General features: G+C 43.3%; 3 protein-coding genes across 3 annotated transcripts; 2 read left to right on the top strand and 1 right to left on the bottom strand.

Moving 5' to 3' along the window:
* Positions 1-254: 254 nt before the first annotated feature.
* Positions 255-6769, top strand: LOC308142586 (dr1-associated corepressor; the record flags this gene model as incomplete). The annotated part of the gene is made up of 6 exons (XM_080513084.1): positions 255-296; positions 1133-1205; positions 1415-1508; positions 2693-2809; positions 3153-3276; positions 6743-6769. 6 exons carry the CDS (start codon positions 255-257, stop codon positions 6767-6769), a joined length of 477 nt encoding a protein of 158 aa, XP_080369210.1.
* A 1360-nt stretch (positions 6770-8129) lies between these two features.
* Positions 8130-15693, bottom strand: LOC308142630 (activator of 90 kDa heat shock protein ATPase homolog 1-like). The gene is made up of 9 exons (XM_080513138.1): positions 15494-15693; positions 13163-13353; positions 12245-12327; positions 12020-12137; positions 10669-10760; positions 10438-10569; positions 10241-10342; positions 9955-10006; positions 8130-8944 (listed from the first exon to the last, which is right to left on the bottom strand). Exons 1-9 carry the CDS (start codon positions 15571-15573, stop codon positions 8772-8774), a joined length of 1023 nt encoding a protein of 340 aa, XP_080369264.1. The 5' UTR covers positions 15574-15693; the 3' UTR covers positions 8130-8771.
* Positions 15694-18953: 3260 nt separating this feature from the next.
* On the top strand, positions 18954-25824 carry LOC308142043 (cell division cycle-associated protein 4-like). The gene is given in 3 exon segments (XM_080512333.1): positions 18954-19076; positions 24681-25547; positions 25549-25824. Coding segments are annotated over 2 exon segments (1005 nt in total). The 5' UTR covers positions 18954-19076; positions 24681-24689; the 3' UTR covers positions 25696-25824.
* The last annotated feature ends 627 nt before the right edge of the window (positions 25825-26451 follow it).

The following is a 26451-nucleotide window of genomic DNA, read 5'->3' as shown; positions in this document are numbered from 1 at the left end:
TGATAAATGTCGGTAAACACGACATAATAATGTGAATTAAACATGTAGATTGGAGACATTCGGTCGTTGAATGGTTGAAAGGATGATTTTGTGTGGCGTAATTGTTAATTGCGGGGTTAATGATTGGGGTCCTGGCAGGGCTGCCCTCAGGTGTGCCTGTTTTATTCTCCTGAACGTAAACAAATGGACGCAACTTCGCTTTTCGATAAAAACATGATAAATGTGACTGAACGGAGCGGATTAAAACCACTAAAATGCCCGGACACATAAAGAAATACAGCGTGCGCTTTTCTCCTGTGAGTATGAACTTTATTCTGTCTGATTGAAGCGGCTTTAAATAAGAGAGAGTCGGTTAAAAATAGGCTAAATGCTAAACGTGTTTTTATCGGGAGCCGTGCTGCGTTCAGGGACTCCCTTAATAACTTCAAATCGCTTGTTTTAATTTTGATAAAATTTTACATTTATACAATTTTTTTAGTCTTCTTACTTTTAACATCTTCACTTCTATAGGAGGGTAAAAACTTCGTATTTCACAAATGTCACCATAAATATTGTTTAATATTAACTTCTAAATAAACATTATTACTGTACTTACTGTAAAATATGATTTTTATTCTGATCAAGCGTTACTTTATGTTCAATTAATTGTTTTGGGTTTCCTAGTCATGCCAGATGTAATCAAAGTCGAAATATAATTTTGTTTTCCTGAAAATAATTTGTATTTGCACAGAAGGAAAGCAAAAACACATTTAAAGGACTTTGTTGTATTTTTTTGTACTTTTTGAAGATCATTTTTATGTTTTATTTTTATTTATTCAATTCTTTGTTCCGTTTGACTTTTGTTTTTTGCCGTGTTCAGCGATTGGACTTGTATTTCAACACATATTTGTAGTTTTAAATACACAAACAAAACATTTGTATTGTTTTTTTTAATGAAAAAGATGAAAATTGTAGTTCATCTATTGATCACAATATTTCTCTGCAGTCTGATTTGTATTTGTTCACTGCCTCACTCCTCTTATTGCGACAAAAGCTTAACAAGTAATTCGTTTAATACTTCAATTGGAAAATTGTTCCAGGTTTTACATTGATGACAGGGATTTCTTTCTTGTTCTTCCCTCGTTGTTTGCAGAAGCGCATCAAGAAGATCATGCAGAAGAACACAGAGATTGGGAGGATTTCCGTGGCGGTCCCGGTCGTCATCTGTATCCTTCCATGCTTCTTGAGAGTGCTTGTCACACGGATCGGTGTAAATGCTCCGATTTCTACTGACGTCACAGTGGAGGAAGTCCTACTGCCACTTCTTGATGTTTTGTTCCGGTTCAGTCAGACTGGATCTGTGTTCGTTGTGTTCAAGGACACATGTAGATGAATAGAGTTTCAGAGACATGAGATCCTGAACGCCGGCCTTCAGCTCGGGCGTTGGAGATATTCCTCAAGTCTCTGCTGACCAAAACCTGCCAGGTAACTCAGTCCAAGCTCTGCAGCGTCATGTCAGTCGCTCACATGTACGTAAGTCCCACAACTACTCACAATGTGCATGAAGTGATGCTTTCAGGTCCTGCGGGGGGAAAAACACATCACTTTGAGGCGGGATTCTTCTCCTGACCTTCAAACCTGTTATTGATACTTTTTATGAATGAGAGATTTTCGATATGAAGTAATGAATGTAACCTGAACTGAACCGTTCCAGGACCACCTGGTGATCCACTGACCGACAGACCCTCTGAGCTACAGACCCTCTGACCTACAGACCATCTGACCGACAGACCCTCTGACCTTCAGACCCTCTGACCGACCAATCAACCTGTTAATTATGACAACTTCAACCAGGAAGCTAATTGGCCTGTAAGCTGACTTGTCAACAGAAACCTCTCTGCGCATCCATTTATCTGTTCACTGATGAACCAACTACAGACCCACCAGCAGACTAACCTCGGCACCAGTCCACTTCCTACTGACCTTCCTCATTTCCGAACCAACGGACCATATGACCTGTCGACATTCTGACCGTCAAAGCAGCTCCTCTAACTACCGGCTGACTGGTCAGTCGACCCGCCATATGGCTCATCTGCCTACCTTCCCACCCGTCGCCCTCCCAACTACTCTGAATCCAGAGTGAGCGACTCACCGGTCTACCTTCTTATATACAATCTCTGCTGACAACCTTCCTACCTACTGTCCTACTGACTGACTGTCTGATCAACCTACCGATTGGTCAACCTTCCTACCGGTTAGTCTGACCGTCGAGTGACGGAGTCACCCAATCTGCTAACTGACCAGCTGGTTTATCTACCTGCCTTCCCACCTACTGGCTAACTCACCAACACCGTAGTGGCCGATCTACCAACAGACTGACCATCTACTCTACGCTGTGACCCGACTATCTACCCATTGAACCAATCATTGTGTGAAATGACCAACCTACCTAATGACTAATCAACTTGACTTTCAATTGACCAGCTGGACCAACAACCTGCTGGTTTACACTGATCAATGTATCTAACACTTACCTGCTGACTTCAGGAGCGACTGATCGTAAGTCGTACTGACCGACTTCTACCAAACCAAAGTACTGACAACTTTTTTATGATGGCTTCCCTCGACATCTAAGCAAATTCAGCATAAAAAGGAGAAAATGTTACATTTGAGCACGAAAACGGAGCCACTGTTGTGTCTTTCTGTTGTTTAGGAAGCAGTGCATCGAGGCGGAGAAGGCCTTCCATTTCCTCAAAGAGCTGGCCGAGCAAGACAAGTCTGCAGCCGCTCCGAACGACAAGAGAGGGATGAGTATCTGGTCCTTCTACAGGTACAGACCAGAGCTCCATCGTTATCTTTTCCAGGCTTTTCAGTCATCATTGGCAAATTCTGGAGGAAAAACAATGTGCAGACACAAATGCATTAAACAGACCCGGATGTGTATTGTGGACTATTTTCTGGAATCATTTGAGTTCAATTGAAGGAAAGATGGTCCAAAACCTTCACATTTACCAATAATGAGAATATGCTTCAGCTGTAGGAGCTGTACTCTTCTGTGAGTGGTTGATTGCATTTAATTGTTTTTTGCTGCACGTGTTGATTAAAAAAACCCAACATACGCTGTACTTTTACGGCTTTTCCTTGTTTCTAATTTTTTTTACATCACTCATTAGGCCTCCCAGGGAGAGGCGGCCGGAGATCTCTGTGGAGAAGCCGCCCGCCTCGGGGGAAACGACGACGACGACACGACGGAAGCTGGATTCGCTGGACTCGCTGGACAAGGAGTCGAGCTCCAGTGTACGTATTCCCCCTGATTTAAAAACTCTTCTACATCCGGGAAAACTCAACCAAACGTGAGAACCAATCGTTGGTTCTCCTCTGTTAATGAAAGAAAAACCCACAGTGGTCACAGAAGTACCTTGAATCTGACAAAAGCGATAATAAATAAAAAAAATTTGATGAAAATGAGACATTGCTTTTGAATTGTGGTTTAAAAGAATTATTAAAAAAACAAACAAAACTCTTGAAACCATCCTGGATAAAGATGATAGTACCCTTAACTTTTGTTGCACATCCTTTTGAAGCAGTTGTAATCAAATGATTTCTGTAACTTTCACCGAGGGTTCTGCACCGGCAGGTGCTTTGGCCTGTCGCTCATGAGCAAACTGCTCCGAGTGTCTCGGGTTTGAAGGGTTCCTCCTCCAGACGGCAGGTTTCAGCTCCTTCCACAGATGTTCAGTAGGATTTAGATCAGGGCCTCTTCAGAACCGTCCAGTGTTTTGCTCTCAGCCCTTCTTGGCTGTTTCTCGCAGTGTGTTTTAGGGTCTTTATCCCGTTGAAGACCAATGACCTGCGAACGAGACCAAGCTTTCTGACCCTGGGCAGCACGTTTCTCTCTGGAAGACCTTGATACCCTTGAGAATTCATTGTATCCTGAAGAGATTCAAGACGCGCTGTGGCAGAAGCAGCAAAGCAGAACCGAACAGAACAGAGCTCCTCCACAGTCAACATGCAGTAAATTCCAGTCTGGCTTTTAAATGACTACTTTTCAACAGCGGTGTCCTCGTCTGTCTTCTGCCATGAAGTCCACTTTGGCTCAAGCGATGACGGATGATCTGACATTGATGTACCTTGACCTTGCAGTTGACCTTTAAAGTCCTAGTGAAATGAAAATTCGACCTCCAAAACACTCTGGCTATCGCTTCGAGGATCCTTTTTATGCTAACTGGCCGAAGGGTAAAATGTTCAAACACGTCAATCTGCGAGAAAATAGCCGATAAACAGCGGTATTTTCACTGCTGGGCGGAGCTTCTGACAATAATAGAATGACATCATGAGTTGTGCACACGGCCAAGTTGTGTTTACATTATGGAGGATCAGAGTTTTGACGACGAAGAGGCTGAATTTAACCATATTTCATCATCACCGGGCATTTCAAACCCAGTGATTGATGAAGAAACACAGAAGGGTCGTTCTGCCATCGGTGACCCCGTCTGGAACATGTTTGAGGAAACAGAAGACGCTTCGTCCGCTTCAGCAGCCGCCAGTTTTCACCGCGACTTTGAGGCGTCCTGACTTTTGGCAGAACGACCGGCTTCGTGGATCACGTCGAAGCGCTTTTCCGGCTGCGCGGAAACACCGAAGATGAGTCCAGGTATTACTTGATCGTCTACTAGCCGCCCGAGCTAGCGGCTCCCGCTAGCCACGCGAGCTAACGGCTAGCTGCTCCCGCCGCCTGTGCTCCTTTTCTCCTCTCTCGGGTCTCTTCCAGGCTCAATCTTTCGTCAAGGCTCATAAAACGCCGACTCTAACTTCAAAACACTGTTAAAACTTTGATATTTAAGAGGGAAACAAGCCAATATAAACACAACAGATGGAGATCTGCACATCTCTTGACGTCACGCTCACGAAGAAGGATTCCCCCCGATTTCCTCCGCTGGAGATTCAAAATTCAAATAACTTTGTTATGTGACAACAGTGGTGGGGCAGAGTCGGAGAAACCTTTGAAGTAGTACCCCAACTATCGTTTTTTGCAAAGTAGTGTTTTACATTTCACTAGGCCTTTAATGTCTTTTTATCACCATTCGTATTATCCGTCTCTCCACTCTGTCCTCGACGTTCCTCCTGCAGCCACGTCCAGGGAGGTCGACTTCAGCCCCCATGTTGAGTGTGGTACACACCACGGCACCAAACATGTTCAACAGGTCCCTATGGTGAAATTATTTTCAGTGTTTTCTCAGGGTACCATCATTCTTGTCCAGGCTTGTTTCATGAATTTGTTTGGTTTTTTAAATAACTCTTCCACAATTCAAAAGCAATGTCTGATTTTCATAGAAATTTTTTTTTAATTGTCGCTTTTGTCAGATTCAAGTTATTTCTGTGACCATTGTCTGTTTTTCTAATTAACAGAGGAGAACCAGCAATTTGTCCAAGTGTGTGTCTGTGGAGCTGCAGAAAGAAGTATAGAAGTATAATACGACGACAGCGCCTCCCTGTGTTTGTAAAAGAAACTACAAGGGAGAGGAAGAGAGATTCTGTGATGGATATGAACATATTTTGTATTTAAAGCGCACACGTTACTGAGTGTGTTTAACCATTTTGAATGTTAACTTTGTGAAATCTAATTCCATGGCGCTGTCGTCGAGGTCAAACGATCCGCTAATTGATTGATCTACTGACTGGCTGGTCCATTTAACTACTGACTCTCAGCTGGTTGACAACAAATTAACCGACCCGCGACCAAATGACTGACTGACTAAATTATCCACCCGCCTCCCACAGATCCACATAACCTATTTAACGACTTGACGACTGACCAGCTCCCGACTCAACCCACCAACAGATTGGTTAACACCTTGTGACCTGATGATCTAACGACCAACCCACTGGTTGATCTGCAAACTGAGTTACTGCCTCACCAAATGACTTACTGACCCGCATCAATGCAGAATAACTGATCTGCTGAATAAACCACATCGAAAGTAGGGCTGCAACTAACGATTATTTTAATAATTGATTAATCGGTCGTTTATTGCTTCGATTAATCGGTTTAAAAAAAATAATTCAAATTGTAGGACCAGTTGATATTGAAGGAACCAAACATCAGTTGTGTTATAATTATTTAAAAGAACATAACTGAACCAATACAAAGGGGCATACATGTATATAAGATGTATACAAGATAATGGTTAAATAAGATTTAATGTACTTCAGGCACCACATACAGTCCAGTTTCATCCTGAGTGGCCAGACTGGTCAAATATTACTGTAATAACCTTTAAATTTACACTTCAAAGTTTTTTTTCTGTCAATATTTTTACATGATCTAACAGTTAGTACTGTGAGGAGGCCCTCCGTCTCGCCGTCTGAACAATCACAATTGAAAAGCAAATAAAGATCCAGAGGCTCAGAACCCCTGAAGTGAAACATAAACTACTACATAAACGCCGGGCAGCAGAAGTGGAGATCGTTTCTGGATCGTTACGTTCCAGAAGGTGAAGTAAACGGCTCCACAACATTAGCTGCCCACACTTTTAATAATCGAATTCTATCGATTCGTTGTTGCAGCCCGAATCCAAAGATCAACAAACCTACCCACTAACTCCTTCACCTCACCGAGCGTCGTCGGTCCGACTCGACCCGCCGGCAACCAAGAACCAGAGACCAAAGCTAACGTGTGGAAGTCAATCGTTTCAGTTTCAGCACCGGGAGAAGCTTCCAGTTCCAGAAAGTGGTCTGACAGCCGTCCTCTTCTTCCCTGCAGGAGTCGGAGCTGTACATCTGCCTGTGACGCCTCTGAAGCTGGAATGCAGTTCAGAAGGATTCATTCTTCTTCGTTTGGGAGGAGCGCCAACGCTCTGATGATTTGCACTGGATGACGTGGAGCCCAGCGATCAGAAGTCCAGTTTTTTTGTTCATGAGGGAACTATTTGGTTTGATTTTGTTTGTACTTGCAACTGCTTTTTGTAGGCAAAACAGTGTTGTTGTTTTTTTTTTATTGTGAATCCTGTTTTGTTTGAACTTTGACTACAGATGTAGTCCGTTTTGTTTTGGTTTAGAAAAAGTGAAGCGTTGATCTTTAAAACCAAATTTAAGTGCTTATTTTACTGAATAGTGACTGTTGGTGGTTTCTATTTTTAAAGCACTTATAAATTAATGTTTTAAAAGACAAAAGTAAATATGAAATTAAGTAAATCAACATGAATATGTTCAGTATAAGTGTCTATGGTGGTGCGTTCAGGGCACATTAAGAAAATTTGTATTTTGAAATTCAGGTGAAGGTCGAGATTTAAAATGTGAAAATTAAGCAAAATAAATTTTTTTAAGAGCTTACATTTGAATAATTGTTGATTTTTCCTTTATATTAACTCCGTTTGACTCATTTAAACAAAGTTTCCTCATCTTTTATTCACATTACTAGTTTTTTTCAATTCAATTTCATTAGTGATTTTGAAAGTCATTATTTTCTGGAAAGTTTTTTTATCCACTTTTCCCTAGAAATGTTACACCTTGACAGATTTTTATACTTTACCAGCATTTCAACACCAGGTTGGATTGCCTCATTTGCAGTTTAGTATTTCAACTTTTTAACTTCGTTAAAATGTAACTATCAATCAAGTGTTAAAATTGTCCTGCAAGAACCATCTTTTCTAAACTTGTGGTCAAACAAAACTACCTTCCTTTGATTCTGGTTCGTACAGAACACTTTAAAATGATATAATCAAGCACAACCACAATAAATCTAAAACAATTTTTTATCAATCCCTAAATTTGTCAGTTTGTCTCACTGAATTTTTCTTTCATAACCCCCCCTAGAAAATCCTATTTTATTATAATCAAAACTTTTCTGCTTAACATGCAAAATGTATTTTTTAATTTATTTTCTATATTCTAAAAAGCTAGGTCCATTGATTACATGATCAAAAAAAAATATATATATATATTGCAGTTGAGGGAAGAAAAAGACATTTGACTATATTCTCTACATGAAGGTGGAATCGTTGACCCTTTAAATAGAATATTCTTTTAATTATGTTTGACATTTGAAGCTGATGTCCTTCATCACACTGACACTGCGGAGCGTCTCGGCCTCGTTCGCTCCGTTTCTGAAAGGTGGCGATGAAATGAAAGGCTGCGTTTTTGTTCTGAAAGCTTTTTACTGGAAATGTACATTTTGAAGCTGAACATCAGAAGTGGCGTTTCTGGTGTGCAGCTGCTCGTCCAGCGGTCGCTTCGCTCCAGCTTGGCGGTCCTGCTGACGGGGTTGGAACCGTCACTCGCTCACCGGGGCAGAAGCTTAGTAGTCTGTCTTTCATGTGGCAGTTTAAAATGAAACATGCATCTTCACTACAGTTACACTCCGAATGAGTAGAAAATAAAACATGATCAAGTCTCAACCCCCCCAAGTTACAGCAAAAAACTTTTAAATTCTTGTGATTAATTACATATTTATAGAAGCAGAGGCCAATTTTCTATATTGGTTCAATAGATTCTTCTTTTATTCAATCCATTGTCCATCGTCCCAAAAGGCACAGTGCACAGTCCTCTGAGCCACTGAGCCAAATACTGACGGAGGGGGAATCGAACTCCAAATTTAAATAAGTCGAGAAAAATTAAAACATTTACACAAACACACAGGTGAGCCTCACCTACTTCGTCTCGTTCGTTTAACTCGCGCTGGGAGTTTACAGCGGGACGTTTCTGTGCCAGAGAGGTCGAAGGACGAGAAGAAAAGCTTTGAAGAAAAACAATCCAGAGAACGGAGGAGAGGAGAGGAGGGAGGGAGGACGTCTTCAGAAGAGCCGCGCCCCGAAGCCAAAAGTCTGTTTGATGGCCTGGAAGTAGTATCTCTTCCAGCCCTCTTTCGTCTGGTCCTCCTGGCTGTCCGGGACGCCCCGGCACTCCACCTTCAGCTCCGTCTCGCTGCTCCGGTCCAACAGCGACATGCTGACGGTGGCGTAATGCTCTGTGGGGGCACAACACGGAGGGGGGGGGGGGGGGGGGGGGATCCAGGAATTTTCATTTCAGAAAGGTGCAACGCCAGCTTTTTGGTTTTCACTTTGCAAAACAATATATATAACCCAACGATCCACACCGACACTCAGACCCTTTGTTGGTCAGCCGCGCTTAAACTTTAATCTCATGGAAAGGTTTCACTTTTTCCATGTTTTGTTACGTTGCAGCTTTATTCCAGAATAGATTCAATTCTTCTTTTGCCACTCAAAGTTCTACAACGAGGGTTTAAAAAAAAAAAAAAAAAAAAAACAAACACATTTTGCTTCAGGGGCCACATTCAGCTCACTTTCATCCCGGGTGTGTCGGACCAGTAAAATACAGCCACAAAGGTTTGATTGAAACTTGAAGGTTTTTCTTTGCGTCGCAGACGACAGGTGATGAAAGAGATTTTCACAAGAACCAAACGATGACTAGAGAAAATGAGTCCAATCAAACGTAAAGTCATTTTAATGAAACTTTCTGGTGTAAAATCCAGTGAAATGTCCAGAAAGCTTCTCCTGCAGCTGTTGCATTCTGGGAGTTTTTACAAACCCGCCCTGACAGCGTGGTTTTGAGGCTAATTTGATAGAAACCAGGGAGTTTTCATGGGAGCGTCACAAGATCTCAGCTCAGGTTTCAGTGTCGAGTCTAAAACTCTTAAAAGTCATTTTCTTGGTGGTTTGGTGGGACTGGAGCTTCTTACAGCCCAGTTTTGACCCCCGGGTCTCATGTTTGACCTTCCTGCTGGAGATAAAATACAAAAGTAATTGACAACACGAGGCAAGTTTTGGTTCTTTTTTAAAAATGTATAAAAAAAAATAATTAAAAAAAGCCCCATGTACAGAAGTATTCATAATGGAATCACGCTGAAATACAAGAAACTGGAAAAAGTGAAACAAGTAGTTTCCAGAAACTCTGAATGTAGACTTTTATTTTCTTTCCCTCAAACTGCTACCAGAAGAGGAAACGGACTGGACGTACCACAGGGCCAGTTGTTATATCGCCACTTCATTACTATTTTCTCATCAGGTACCTGGAAGAGAAAAATCATTTACTTTATTTACAAAAACATTTGACAAGGTTGCTAAACAATGAAGACGACTTCACGGGTTAATTTGAAGTAGGAACACGTTCCCTGATGTGTGTGATCGGATCTGATCTGAACTTTTTCTTCTGACTTATTAAGAAAAAAACTAATTAATGCCGTGTCTCCAGGACGTCCAGGCAGTGGGGACTCGGCGTTCAGAGTTGTGAAGCTGAAACTCACCAGCTCTATGAATTCACCACAAATGTTTCCGTCCAGCATTCGGAACTTCCCTCCCCGCTCGCCGTCCACCGCCGCGGCGCCACGGGTGAACGCCTGGACCATCTGAGGAGCGACCGGAGCAAAGTCACACGCCTGAACGACCTGCTGCACCCCGTTTAGCGGTGGTGGTGGTGGTGGTGGGGGGGGGGGCAGCTCACCTCCTGGTTGAGAAACACCCTGTAGAGCTCGGCAGGCGAGGTGAGGAACGTTTCCCGCATGCTGAACTTGCAGGTGGGGATCTTGACGCCGGTGTTGACGGGCGCCGCCGTGCTGCTGGTCGACGACGAGATCTGCACCGCGGAGGACAGGCGGACGGGTTAGTCACCTGGAGCACAGTGATGCTGGGCTCACAGTGAGTGTGTGTGTGTGTGTGTGTGTGCAGCACCAACCTGGGTCTTGTCCAGCTTGGCTTTGGACTGCGACGTGGTCTGAGGCTTGGCCACGCCGTTGGCCGTGGGCAGGATCATCCCCTGTGTGAACTCTGCAACAAACAGTGTCAAGCATCTGAACATCTGAACCACTGCAGCCGAGAGGAAGCTGCAGGGCTTCGAAGCAGAAAACGCGCCGTTAAGCTTCATGAAACTGTCAGACTGCAATTTAATTTCCCTATATTTGAATATTCCAGGAAGGAATGTTTTTTCTTTTTCTTTATGTAAAGTGTGACGTGAACAGCAACTGGCTGAGAGTTTGAGGAGTGTGTGTGTGTGTGTGTGTGTGAGACACACACCCACCAGGTCCATTCATTTGAAGCTGAAGAGGTTCTTCTCTTTGCCACTGATGTAGTTTATATAATTATATACAAAGTTAGGAAGTGACGGGGCTCATGACACATTTATGTTGTGCTCAGTGGTCATGTAGCACCATTAATGTTTGTTTTGAATTACAATTTATTTCTCAGGTTAATCGTATATCTTGAACACTGTCCATTTCAACGTGTTTGATGTACATTTGTATGCAAGTGTATATAACATTATACCGTATCCCATTTCTCTGCTGCTGTATTAAAGTATCTTAATTTATGTGTATAAGGATGTTTTTGTCGATATCTGGATTTCATACCCCACAGTTCTAAAAAAAACAGTCTTAAAAAAACAAAACAAAAAAACATGAGGAGTTTTTTTGGACATATATATGTCCAATAATTTAATTGTACTATCAATTACAGTTTTACAGTTCATTATTGCTTTTGAAATCACACACAGACAGTTAATCCTAGATTGTATATTATTTAATACACTTGTATTATTTTCCTTCATTAAATTCAAAAGGATCCATAAAGAATCTAGTTTTTTTATGAATGATCTCATATTCCAGGAGTTAAGCATCAACTACACCTGTTTGGAAAGTTTTAACTTTTAGCCATGTCATCTATTAATACTTTACAAACACTTGTATTGATGCATAAATTCACGTTCACTTCGACCCAAACGAGAAAACCAGAAGAGCCTGGAACTCTGGATAAATCTCTGAAATGACTTTCGCCGGTATATTGCAGTTAATTTAATGGTCTTTTAATTAATTCCTTCATTTCTTTTCTCTGCTTCGTGTTCCTTCATCCTTTACTTTACTTTCATTAATTGTTGGAGAAGATTTGATTTAAGTTTGGTTTCATCTTTTTGTAATTCTCTTACAACGTGCAAATGAAGAAAAGGAAAAAACAAAAAAACAATTCAAGCAGCAAACGTGTGTCTCACAACTTTCCGACTTCATTGCCCTCGCCGGGAGTTCATCCCGCCTCACCTGTTTTTAGAAAGCCGACGTAACTCCCCAGAGCTTCGCGGACTTTCTCGGCTCCTTTTGTCTTCATCAGGCTGGTCAGCGGCGTCTCGGGTTCGTCTTTGTTGAGAGACACGGAAACCTGAGCAGCAAGGACAGGACAGGTTTTTACAGCGAGCCCCGCACGTTTAATGTCCCATCGCTTGACCGGATTCCTGCGGGGGGGGGGGGGGGGGACAGGACACTCACATCCAGGTCCTCCATGTCGTTCTCATCGGACAGGTTCGGGACTTCAACCGTTCCTTTATATTTCACCCCCGTTTTCGACTTTCCTGGTGGAAGCAGGGAGCGGCAGAGGTTTAAAGCCCGTCTTAGTGCTAATAATAGAGGTCAGAAGACATTTCTGCCCTGCTCCTGTCCTGTAAGACTCATCGATAACAAAGCTGTCATGTTTTAGAACAGGGGTGTCAAACATGCGTGGCCCGCCAGAGGATCTAATCCGGCCCGCCGTGTGATTTTTTTTTAATAAAAGTATAAATATGAAAACTGACAGAGGCTGATCTAAAAACACTAGATTGGCAAAAATGACATTCAAAACAGTCCTTGGTCAGAATTAATTCATGCGTCTGTAGAGGTCACACAACGCAACACCTTTCACAATAAAGGTGTCCAATTTATGTGAAGTGATACTTTAGACACTTAAATTCAAATTTTTTTACCAGATGATGGCAAATTGTTTTAATCCTGAATAAAGATATAATATCCAGATACAGGTGACTGAGGGTTTTTATTGTGTGTTGTAACTTTAATTTGTACATTTCAGAATAGACTGGCAAATTCTTGCAGTTACAAAAGGATCAAAAGAAGGAACGACTCTGCATTTGTCCATATCTGCAGTTTAATAAGTTACGCTTGACTTGTTGGGCCTCCAGAGGTCAGGTTAGGGTGGATGTGGCCCCTCAACAGAAATGACTTTGACACCCCTGTTTTAGAGTTTTGTCAGTTCAGATAAAAACATGAAATCCGTCGGGAGTGACACCAAACTGCCAGTGTAACCGGCTGAATCAGCACAACAGGTCAAAACTTCCCGTTCATGGATCATTTCTGTGTTCTTCTACCAGGATATAAAATAAATGACTTCCTATGAGGATGTTTAAAAGCACGTACCGGTCCAGGTGGCTTTCAGGCTCCACTCGTAGAAGAAGATAAGTTTCCCTTTGCGGTTGTTAATCGAGGCTTCTCCTTCCAACTTGCTGACCTCCGTCACCTCGCAGCTCCCGTCGGCATTCTCCACGCTCAAGCCCAGCAGCAGGGACTTCAGCTTCTCCGAGGACCAGTTTGTAGCGTCTCGCTCCGTCCTGGAAAGTCCAGCAGAGAGGACGGCTGAGGATTTGGGATCAAAAACCATTTTCTCAAGGATTCAGGGGACACCAACAGCAGGTTGCATCTATTTTCTGTAAATTGTTGAAAGAAATGTCGAATATGTGGACATGAGGGCGCCAAACGTCATTATTTTCATCATTAACACTTTTTCCTACTCGCCGCACACCACTGATTGTTGCCCTCGTTTTGCTGTCAGATAGGTAAAGCTGACTGAAACATTTGCAGCTTGTTCTGCAGTGTGTGCGTTTTATCAAAGAAAGTTATTTTCAGGCTCACACTTCGATGGACGTATTGTATTTTTAGCATGCCCCCCCCAAAGTCCTCCCATTTTTCATAAAAATAAGAAAAGAAAAAAATCGTATTATTTGAGCAAACTGGCTGTCAAAAGTCTGTTTTCTGACCACATTGAGCAAAGAGAGGCCACGAGATGCTCAAAGACAAAAAGGAGTCAAAGTGTTGAGTGATCAAAAAAACTTGTTTTGAATGACTAACGATCCAAACAAACAAAAAACAAAAAAAAGAATCATGGTTTTTAAATCACATTAATCTCTTGTAGGCTTCTTCCTCAAACTTCGCCCCGTCAGTCAAGACTCAAAAAAGCGACGTGACACTTTTGAAATCAGTGCTGTATGTGAAGGATATTTAGATTAAGTGTAAATACTGACAAATCACAATCGTTCTACTTTCAACGGTCTCACTTATCAACACCATCACTGATGTGTTTGCCTCTTCGCCCCGGGTCCTGCACCAGATCATTTGAACAATTGTTCAAATGATAAAATATGAACAATTGTTAAACCTTATTTATTTACAGTACCCATTAAACGGGGAACCAACTGGAGGGAGGTTTAACTGCCTTTACTGCAGACGACACATTACAACGTCGGACAGCTGTTGGGAATGAGATTTACCAAAAACCCAGTGAGAAATCACATTAAGACAACTTTAACCGAGAAATTAAGAAATATGACTGATGTTTACCAAGAGTCACCCAAAGGAAAAACAGTAATTCACATAAACAAGCAGAGGTGATGAGGCGAGTTTTTACCGTTTATTAGGAACAAACCTACTGAACAGACTTTCTGCTGTCCAACAATGGCATTTGTTTTATTTCAGTGGTTGAGTATTTTAGCGAGTGCAATAGAAAGCCTTGAATATATGGAAACATCCGACAAGAAATGCTTAATATAAGTAACATTTTCAAGTGCAAAGTCTTCAGGATTTAGACCACATTATTATTATCATTATTATTACTACAATATTGTGGATATAACTACAACAATTGGTATTAATTGCACGCTCTTACAAACAACTCAGCTGGGGGCCATTTCAGATATATTCGATTAGACGGACAAATAAATAGATGTCCAGCAGGGCACAGAATACTAACAACAATTCATAGAAATGATTAGATTAACTTCCTTTGGGTCCGGTCTGTGGGGTTATTTAACCACAACAATCACAGTTGCTGATTGAGAATTGATAAATGTTAAAATGGAGCAAAAAAGAAGAAACTTCATCTGTCAGGTGAGGGATATACACCTCTGTTACCATGGTGATGAGCACGGTTACCATGGAGAATATTACAACTGAGACAACTGCTTGACGGTTGTCATGGGGTAAAGAAACAACAACAATCACCCAGAGAAACATCTGAATGAGCTGCGATTATTTTTAGCCGGTAAACAGTGAAATATACATTTCAGTCACGTTGCCGGCGGCTCCGCCCCACGTGCTGGAGAATAACGGTTCTGACAGCTACCTTGATCGCAACATCTGGATGATGAGGTCCCACCAGGGGTTGTAACCCACCTGGATGTTTAGGCTCCACCACGTGTTGGTCCTCAACACTTATCGGACACGGAGACGTTTTTACAGCCGCTCACAGCACATGAGTTCCAGCAGCTAGCAGCACGCGACAACGTTAGCATGGCTACTACACCTTTTAAAGACGACACTTCGCCGAAATACACCCAAATGAATAACTTTACTGCGCGTGTGGAGTTTGGATAAACTGATGTGACGCACAAAAAGAATGTGGAAGTAGAGGAAATATTTCGGGGTGCAGCTGTTAGCATTAGCAGCTAGTTAGCATGCCGTGTCCTCTCGCCTCACCAATGCCAGTTGTTCACGTTTGTGGCGTCGGCTCGCTCCTCCACGATCCAGCGAGGGTCTCCTTCTCCCCACTTGGCCATGAGCTCGGCGAGATTCGGGTCCTGGCGGGATTAAACGGGGCGAGCAGGGAGCCGGTGCACGCTGCTTTCTAGAACCGTCCGACCGACAGCCGCTGTCTGAGTGAGCCGGTGCTCCTGCGTCTTAACTCCGGCCGTGGAAAGTGCTGGAACGGAACGTTCGAGAACTGAAGGGGGAAAAAAGGAAAACGTCCCGAAGACACAGTTCCGCCTTAAAGAGGAAACCGAATTTATGTACGAACTAATTGCAATTTCAAACAGCTCCAAAAGCAAAATTAATTAATAAAACAAAAATAATGGAATAATTTCAAAAGTACTTGTATTGTATTTTGTTTTACTTATCAAATATTAAACACATCTCAGATTTACTTAAAGAATATCAAACTTTTTTTTATTGAGCAATTTACAATTAGTAATTTAGAAAATCTATATGGCACTCTACCATTGTTTTATAATTTCTGAGATGCAAGAATATACAAGTAGATACAAGTGGCGAAAAGGCGAGGGGTTTCTCTGTAAGGTGAAGCCTTCTATTAAAGATATTGACAGTTTTTTTTATGGATCTGTATATAGAATTTTCCAGTAATTGCAATATCTTAATGACCAAATCATGAATGGAAGTTTTAACAGGTAAATACCCAAAAAATAATGCTCTTTATTAAGGTCAGAACGATTGTTAAATTTGCAAAGCAAACAGCTATGCAAGTCCACAGTCAGAAAATAGATACTCCGTTGTTCAGTGTCTTTGGTATAGAAATCAAAGTTAAGGTAAAAGTCGCTTTATTTGTCCGTTCAGCTAAACATTTTCATTGAACCGAAATAGCCTTTCTCTCTCACATGTAATTTTTTTTTTTTTTTATTCCACATGCTAACACATACAGGCTAAAATATAGATACATTTAGGAGTAAAAAAAGTTGAAAATTGAAGTAGACATGAAAGTGAATAAAAACAACCACAACACAAAGGTCAAATATTAAAGATCAAACCTTGAACATTCAGTTTAAAAAAAAAAAACTGAATCACTTCAAAATGAAGAAACCTTTTGACATGGATCAAGCTCCATATTCTTGGGTATGGATAAAATGAAAGAAAGAGGCAAATTGGTGGAGATTGAAAAATGACAATACAAAGTAAGAAGCAAAAAATAACTGAACTGTCTTATTGTTTTCTGTGAATGGAAAGTCAGTAACAGAGCATGTTCATGTAATTCTAAAAGTGCACGTTTCCCTCTTTGCTTTGGGAAGACCAAAACGTCTTATGGAACTCTGTTTCATTGAGAAAACCCTTGTTTTAAATCATCCCCATCAGTGAAGTTAAATGAAGTGAAGGGACACCAAACAAGTCCTCCAGGTTTAGTGTCAAACACACAGTATAATTACTGTGCCTCAGAGACCACAGATCAGCAGTGAAGTCCATTCAAAGTCTGTTGTTGTCAGGTCTCTCCGTTAACCGAGAGGCAGATTAAGCAAATTACCGGGAGTGAAAACAAAACCCTCCAGAGGCAGATGTAACAAGCATCATTAGGCACGATAATTACTGATAATCACACAATCACATTCAACGGGAGGGGAAAGCCTGTGAAGGTGGGTGTTACAGATGTCAGAGACTTGCTGAATACGCAATAACAGTCAGGAGGAGATAAACGATTCATAAACAATCACCAATTCAAGAGCTTGAAAACAAATCAGCGGGGGGCCGCGTAAAATATTCAGAGGGATCTTGGTCGGAAACATTCTTCCCACCATTAAGCAGCTTTATCCAGTACAGGGCTGCGGTTGGGGGGGGGGGGGGGGGGGGTCTGGAGATGATCCCAGGTGACGAGAGGTGCAGAGGTCAGCAGCTCATCACAGTGTAAACAGAAACACACGCTCTCACATTCACAACTACATTTAACATCATCAAAGACTTGTTTTAGGACCGTGGGAGGAAATGCACATGGAGGACATACAAACTACAAAGAAAGACACCCTGTCGTCATCTTCATGCAACTGCGGTCCAGTTCAGAAGTTCCCATTTCCCAATTCGTCACATGGCAATGACAAATAAACCTGGCAGTGAGGAAGTGCTTGCATCAAGGTTAAGTATGGCTGTATATCTATTACTACTGTATTTTAATATTGGATGTCTTTTTCAACAAAAAAGATAATTTTGTTGTTCTTTATCTTGAAGACATTGCTAGATGTCTGTAAAGAGGTGTACTGGTTAGCATGCTGTTAGTCACTATTACCATTGTACATATTAATATTTACTTATTTGGTTTTTCTTTCATATTTTAACATTCTATTCTATTCTGTGTAGAGTAATGCTGTAAAGATTTTCCCCTCTGGAATTTATACAGTGTATTATATTCTGTGCCAGACTCAGATTATGCTGTGCAGGATTTGCATGTTTTCCCTGTGTGTGCTGGGATTATCTCCAGCACCCTGTGACCCAGCGTTAGATAAAGAGGTACAGATGTTTGTTTATTTGTGTAATTTCCCTTAATTTATAAACATCTTTTCAGCAACAGACTCATACCATCAATGTGCTCTACAGAGTCACAAGAGATTTTTCCTTCCTGTGGCCATAAAACTCTACAACTCCTCTTGTAAATAATATTTGTTGTGACTTTCTGTTAATTCCATTCTTATATGCTCATAACAGTCTCTGCTTAGCCCTGTATTTATTAATATTTACTATTACTATTAATATAGTGGCTTTATATGGCTCAGTTTGGAGAGCAATATTGGCAGTATTGGAAAATTGCAGGTTCAAATCCCATTGTAGAAGTGTCCTTGAGCAAGCTGTTGAACCGCAAACTGCTCCCAAGGGATGGACTGAGGCCTTGCATGGCAACCACCTCCGTGTGTGAATGTCAATGGACTGCTCAAGCAGTGTAAATTGCAAATTAATGATATCCATATAGTTATGTAATTGTTTTTATTCTGTTATTATTATTATTTCTGTTATTATGTTATTATATTCCGTTTTAACTGTGGTTATGTTTATTCTTTGTTTTTTTTCTCTAATTGTGTACTTTCCACTTTCCCAGTATAATGAATGTAATATTCATCTCAAAAACTGAGATGTTTTATTGTTTTGGTTTTTGTAATTACTGGATTTTGCTTTAAATCTCGTTTAGAACGCGTGCTCTGAAATTTGGGGATCCGGGTTTTTTCATTCTCTTTTCTTTCACTGTGAATGTAAAAATAAAACAGCATCCTCCATTGTTTGTAAATGTCTGAATCCACGCTGGAGGAGTGATTGTTTTAAATGTCTGCAGGAGCAGGAGGAGTGATCAGAGCGGAGTGAGTCCCAGCCTCATGGCTCGTTCCCCTCCCCCTCCCCCGGCTCCCCTCCTCCGGCTCCCCGGTCTGTCCGCTCCGCTCCGCTCCTCCACCACCAGGACTCGGAGGTGCTTCAGTTTTTGAAGCCGTGGCATGAATGATCTCATCTGAACCTGATCTCCGCTCTCGCTGCCGTCGATCCTATGACCGAGACGGGAATAAAATAACCCGAACACGAGGTGAGTGCGGCCCGCTGCCTCTCGGGGACCCTTTGTGCGAGCCGGGCTCCCGGTGACGGCTTGTTTTTGTATCTTTTTTTAGGGAACTTTAAGAACCCGGCCGCGGAGAAAACTCTTGTTTTTTTGGGGCTAGAAAGGAGGAAGGACCGCGGAGGATGGGTGGGTGGGCGCTTCGAAGCTAATTAGCCCGCTAACATTCCGTTTTTTTTGGAGGGGCGGTAAAGGGGAGGTCGGCGGATGGGGAAAGCGTCTCTTTCGGCACCGTTTCCCCGTGTTTCGGTGTCCATATGGGGAGAGTTTATCCCGCGGAGCCGCTTAAAGCTCCGGAGCGGAGCTAGCCGGCTAGCTGTTAGCCGGCTAGCCGTTAGCTTTCCAGCTCAAAATGGCCTCATTGTGGCTCCGGAGCCCGAAAGACAAAGCACGCGGCGGCCGCGGCTGCCCGCCACCGCTCCCACGACCCCGGCTCAGCGGCCACGGAGCGGATACGTCCCGACGTTGGCGCGGGGAGACCGTGGGTTCGAGGTGTTTAGTGGGTTTATTTGTCCGTTTAGCGCGGCGGGCTGAGAAAGTGCCGGAGCTCGGAGCTCGGTGGGGGATGGGTCCGCCAGCAGCGGCCGCCATTGACGTGAAGCGGAGCAGGATTCTGCTCGGCTTCCGCGGCCAAAACTGCCTCAAATTTACATCTTTAACATGTTTAAAACTGTCTTAAAGCAGCTGTCTAACTGTGTGAGGCTCACCCCCAGACCCCACTGCAGTCAGGCCATGACGGGAGGAGTTTTAAACGCCACATACGTCAGCATTTTGTGGTAAAATCTCAGTGAAAACGGCTTCTGACATGTAAACACGAGAGTTGATGCCTTGTTTTTGTCGTTTCAATACAAACCAGGTGGATTTTAGCATCTGGAGCAGACAAATCTGTAAAATACAATATGCTGGGTTCAACATAAGCTACTAAAAGTCTTGTCATGATTTGAATTGCAATACTGAGAACAACGCTCATATTGTTATTGGGGGATAATTTATATACTCAGCCAATAAACGATTAAACTTCATACATATTTTTCAAATATTAAGATGTGTAACCAAGTCTCAAATGGACTTAAATTTATTATGCAATTCATGGGATGAAAGTGTCACTGGGTTTATGTCAAACCATATCGTATCATTCTATTTATTAAACAGAACCCAACAATATCGTGTTATTAAATAAAACGTGATCAAGTATGACCCACTAAACACTCTACAGCAGTAACAATTTGATATACTCTCACTTTCATCGTTTTTATGCGTACAGTCAATATTTAAAGGTAAATAACTACTCTTGAAACAATCAGAATCCCCAAAAGTGGCATATTGAATCAACAGAGTCTAAGCATGAATATACAAACTATATTGATTAACTTGGCCCCATATACCTGGTAACCAGGTACACAACTAGTGTTAAATACAATAGAATAACCAAAGAGAAATATAAGAACATATCTCCAAATTATTATAAATGGACAGTTGGATACAGTACAGGTATAAAAATGATTTCACAATTTTATTTTATTTTGTATTTAGTTAGAAACAAAATAGTTTTGGGATTGTTATAGTAAATTTAAAGCTAATATTTTGACCAAACAATCAACCTATTATTCCTGTACTCTGAGGTCAACATTTGATGATATGAATCCGAATACAAAATTGTTTGATTGTCCATTTAAAAAAGGCCTATAATGTGAAAAAGAATTGTGAACAATATGCAGTTTTGTGCATATGAATTTTTCCAGTCAGGCATTTTGCTACCAACCCGATGTGATGAACTACAAGTCGGGCCATTAACACCGCCACATGTTTACCTTTGTTGGGCAGAACTGTTGCACTGCATTACATCAGATTCTACCTCTTAATTGGCCATTGGCTTCAAAACATTATAACTAAAATGTAGGGAGGAAATATTACCAGCAGTGTCAATTGCAATTAACGTTATTGTGGGATATATTATGAACATTTATATACTATTTTGACAGTACAGCAAAAACCGAACTGTGACAATTTGAGTAAGAATAGTTGGGAATTGATTTACAATATTGGCAAATAACGTGCCTGATTTAGAACAAACTAAACATTATGAGTTCCTGACGGCAAAATAAATGATGGTGCTGTTTTACTGGATCACATGCAATAGTACCAGTTCACCTAATAAGTGGCTATTGGTTGTCTGTTATAACAGTAATAACTAAAATCCATGTAGGAAGTGAGCATTACCTGAAGTGTATGTTATTATCAAAATGTTAGACCTGCCATATACTTGGAGGTCTGTGTGTGAAACAGTAAACGAGTGGTGTATATTTGTCATTTACTCCATAAAATGCACATTTTTAGATAGTTGTGGTTTTTCCCAGTGTGACTCTGTTTTCAACTTTTTTTTTCTTTTTTCTTTTTTTTTTGTATCTGTTGTACTAATCTGTGATTCCTCCTTATTTAACTGTAACACATTTGTTATTTAACTGATATTTTGCAGAGCCATGAATGTAAAAAGTATCCATGTAAAGGAATAACAAGTAACCTCGGTCATCACTCTGGTCGTATTTGAATGATTTACGCAAACGTATAATTACTTGACTCCGATTCAAGTTATTTTTAATTTGTGTTTATTGGCACATTTGTAGGTGGACTCATTTGTCTGCTACAGATGCCTCATTAGATTACAAAGTAAGATTTTTCAACATATAATCATTTTTCTTATCCGAGGTGAGGTTGAGATTTAACCCTGAAATGCTAAACTATTGGGTGTTAAAAAAAAACATTAATCCGTTTTTCTCCATTGGGGAAAAAAAAAAGAAGAAGGAATGTGTCCTGTGCTTCTCTTGTGTGTGCACTGAACTTTCCCTCAGGTTGTTGGGCCTCCAGCTTGTGTTTGATTTCTCTTTTAATTTGAACACGCTTGCTGCCGTTTTCCTTTCGAAGGCGGTAGATCTCTGAGGCTCGGACGCACCACGCATGTCCATCATGACTGTTCTCTCACCCCTTTTTTGTATTTTAGATCTCCGGGCTCCTTCACAAAATGACCTCTTTCCCCCCCCTGTTTATTTTTCCCCCTATCCACTGTCAGGAGACGTTGCTCTGAAAGCTCGGACTCGCAGACCTGCAGGCTGCTCGTGTCACTTTAGAGCCATTTTCTGTCTGTTTGGATTATAAAACCTATTAAAATGCGGAGCTGGTTCAGATTGCTCATCGGATCGATTGGGGGTGGGGAAGGGGGTGGGGGGGGGGTGGAAGATTTTCTGAGTAATGGGGAAATCTAAGCTCAGAGTCACTTCACACATTCGATTCCATGTTTGATTGTATTTTTTATTAAAATGTTGAGTCACGGGCTGTTTTTTTGTTTGTGTTTTTTAAAACTGCACCTTGTGTGACTGTTGAAATGAGATGTAATTTGCACAGATTGTAGGGTCTTTACTTCTGCCGGGCTTCCTGAGGTGAACGTTTGAATTTAAAGTGGCTGGTCCAGCGACGATCGGGACGATAAAAACGACATTTCCTCAGATTCCTTAAGAGCTTAATAAAGGTGGCGGAGGCGGGAAAAACGGGAGCTTCTCTGCCGTGAACCTCACTCACTCACGTGTCTGGAGTATTACCTTACTGTCAATCTAATGTGCCTGTTTTGTGATCATTTAAAGAAAAAGGCGTCACAAACTGGCGCTCTGCAAGCAGGTGGAGAGCGTTCACCCCCATGCCCTGCCCACAGGTTGTTCACAGACAAGACTCGACCGACGCTGTGCGTCTCCTGTCCACCTCCATCCTGCTCTTTTCTTTCTTTCTTTTTTTTTATTATTTAGAGGAGGGGGGATGGGATGGGGGGGGGGGGCTGAGTGTTGTGTTCCTGTAAGACATCTGTGTGTGTTGACGTGGTGTTTTAATAAGGAAGTTGACTCTACTTTTCTTCCCCTCCTCAGTGAAGAGAAAATCTTGTTCGACTAGTTTTTTTTTTGAAGCGTGGCGTGCGTAGACCTGGAAACCCGATCTACCTTGTAAAACCTTAGCGGCTCACGGCGGTGTGTCGTACTGTTGATCTGTTAATGCTTTTACTCCTCCTGTCGCTTTCACCCAATCCCTTTTGTTGTTATTTTAATAAAAAAAAAAAAAAAATAAGCAAGTTGTTGATTAGGAAATGTTTTCTTGATCACAGGTGGCAGTCGGTGGGGGTGAAAAGTGCTCTTGATGTTTTTTTTTTTGTCCATGACAAAGGTCTGTGTAGTGTGTGCTTACTTTGATGCAGCATCCACATTTAGTTGGTAACCATGCTATTTTCGGTGGCTCAGTGGTCTGTTAAAAGTGTGGTTGTTCCGCCCAGCAGGAGTCTTGCCTCAGACTGGCCTAAAATGGGCAGAAATGGTGCTGAACAAAAGCTGCTTGTCGCTCGTACAAAAGTACTTGAAGCGCTGCAGCCGGGACCGAGCTGCATTGCTATTGCCTGTGCCTCTCAACAGGAAAGGTATAGCAAACTTTAAGAAAAAAACAAAACAAAACAAAAAAAAAACCCAAATACAACAAAGCATTTATTTCCTACTGTTTAGCATTTTGCAGCCTGTAGTTTATCCATGCAGTCACAGCCGCTTTTGAGCAGATTGTAGCTCTTAGCTCTCCCTCATTTCCACTCAGATATCACACCACACGTTAATGTACTTGCACCACACTTGCGCTGCGTTCCAGTTGCCTCGGAGCTCGGAATTTCACGCTATCGGATGTAAGGAAGCAGCGTCAACAACTATTTTTGCTCGATACGTTTCTCGTGGTGACACTTCCGCTCGCCACAGCGGAAGTGTCTGCATCAGGGGGGGGGTCAAATATAAAGGCCACCCACGAGATGACCTGCATCAATCTGTTCTACTGCTTTACCTCGTTCAGGGTTGTAAGGGGCTGCGGGGGAAATCTGCTGATTATGGGGAAAGACAGGAGACACACACATCTATGGGGCATTTAGAGTCAAAAGTACCAGGTTGCAGAAGGAAGGGTCTCTACATAAAACCGAAAAATTTCCGGTGCAAAGATGTAGTAAGTTGCTGAGAAAAGAAGCAACTGATGACATTTTTTTTAGTGGAAGAACAGTAGCAGTAGTGTAAAATGAGTGAAGCTGCTTTGCTGCCCCCCCCCTCCTCAGCCCCCACCACCAGAAAACGGTCCTAAGAGAGACCAGCTCCCTCTCCTGGGTCTTTCCAATGTATCCCGACTGAAACCATCTGGTGGCTGCCGTTCCCACCTTGTCCTCAGGGGGCGCTCATCTTCCAGTAGGACCCCTAAAGACGTGAACCACACAAAGTCTGCAACTCAGGCTGGTTTGTACTGGTTTCGTTCTCGTCTCTTCTCCAGACCGAGTTTGACACCCCTGATGCATTCCTCCGCTCCCACGCCAACGAATTGATGAATCTAAATAAGCCGAGGCTCCGAGACAACTGCGACACGCCGCTCCTCCTCTCACCATGTTAGATAGCGAAGTTCACACATTTTAGACTGTCTTGTGTTTGTCAGTGTGATGATTTCTGTGGACGAGTGCCCCCCCCCACCCACCCCCGTGCGCCTGACTCTCTCTCTCTCTTGTTTCCTCGCCGCCACTAACAGAGAGACAACATGTTCCCGAAGGGCACCAAGCGCAAGTTCTCCGACTCCGCCGAGGAGCCGGCCCCCAGTGGCGACCAGAGCCCGGAGGCCGCCGCCGCCGCCGCCACCACCACCACTGCCGCCACCACCACCACCACTGCTGCGGCGGCTGCTGCGGCGGCCGCGGCGGCGGCGGCTCGGACGCTGTCGTCCTCCTACAGCCTCCAGCGCCAGTCGCTGCTCGACATGTCGCTCATCAAGCTGCAGCTCTGCCACATGCTGGTGGAGCCCAACCTGTGCCGCTCGGTGCTCATCGCCAACACGGTGCGGCAGATCCAGGAGGAGATGACCCAGGACGGCACCTGGCAGATCATGACCCAGGCCCTGGCGGCCGCCCAGTGTCCCGCCGACCGCCTGGTGGCCACCGAGGTGCTGTGCCGGCAGACTGACGCGGCGGCGGCGGCGCAGGCCGGCCAGAGCCCCAAGCCCTTCTCCGCGGCGGGCCTGGAGGACGGCTACCACGCGGAGGAGGTGGTGATGGAGGGCGACGTGGAGGCCGAGGTCACCATGTCCGCCCTGTCGCCCGTCTCGCCGCAGCTGTCCTCGGCGTCCTACCTGGCGGGCCCCTTCGGCATGGGGCCGTGCTGGGAGGAGGAGGAGGAGGAGGAGGACGGCGACTGCGAGGAGGACGAAGAGGAGGACAGCGAGGAGTGCGTCTCGGAGGGGGACGAGGCGGACCGGGACCACTTGAGCTCGGACTCCCGGACAGGCGAGCAGGTTTTTGGGACGTTTGAGATCAAGCACCCGGCGCCGCCGCCCGACCCGGCGCTGGAGGAGCTGTTCTCGGACGTGGACCCGTCCTACTACGACCTGGATACGGTGCTCACGGGGCATGCAGAGCACCCCCAAAATGGGGCCTTACGACCTGCTGGACAGCCTGTCCCCCCACGGGCCGTCCGCCCTGAGCTCCAGCTCCAGCTGCAGGTCGGACCTGAACGAACTGGACCACATCATGGAGATCATCGTGGGGTCCTGAAACCCCCCCGCGCCCCCCCCCCCCCCCCCCCCCCCCCCCACAGACTCCTCCCAGACTATGCACCGTTCACGTGCATGTTCTGCTTGTGGGATTGTTTTGACACGGAGACTGTTGGACGCTTTGTGGACAGGGTGGGAAACTAACAGCGGGGGCCCCTCCCTAGAATCCTGATATTGGGGGGGGGTGAGGGGGGGGCTGTTGACAGCCTCTGACAGCCCCCCTCGGGCAAGTCGGCAGCTTTCTGTTGTTTTTTTCTTTCTGAAAGTTCACCACGCACTTAAATGTTACGAAACTCCAAATTTTTGGGCCGCAGCAGTTACTTTCCCACCTTGCAGGTGAAATCCAGAACTCCGCCAGGTGTCCGCGAGAAGGCAAAGATAATTACCTACACCATGATGCATTCTTATTTACGTATTGTTTCCATGTTTACGTCTGTCATACACCCTGTCGTACTTTTTGCGCTTTCCGGCTGTGCTCTTCTGCCATTTTCTGTCCATTTCTATTTATTGTTACATGGACCGAGAACCAGTTCATCCTCACACTACATCACGAAACCAGAACAAATTGTAAATCCAAATCTATGAATCAATGCATATTTTCCTAGAGATTTGAGCAATTATGAATGGAATATATGTATATGTACGTATGTGTATATAGAAATATATTTTTTGCATTATACAGCTGGGGGATTTTGCAAGCATCATTTGATATTATTGTTATTTTCTTCCTCTCCCAGGCGGTTTTTAAGATTTTAAT

This window comes from Blennius ocellaris (genome assembly GCF_963422515.1).
Source record: "Blennius ocellaris genome assembly, chromosome: 17".
NCBI lineage: Eukaryota > Metazoa > Chordata > Actinopteri > Blenniiformes > Blenniidae > Blennius > Blennius ocellaris.
This window is presented reverse-complemented; position numbering and strand designations above follow the sequence as displayed.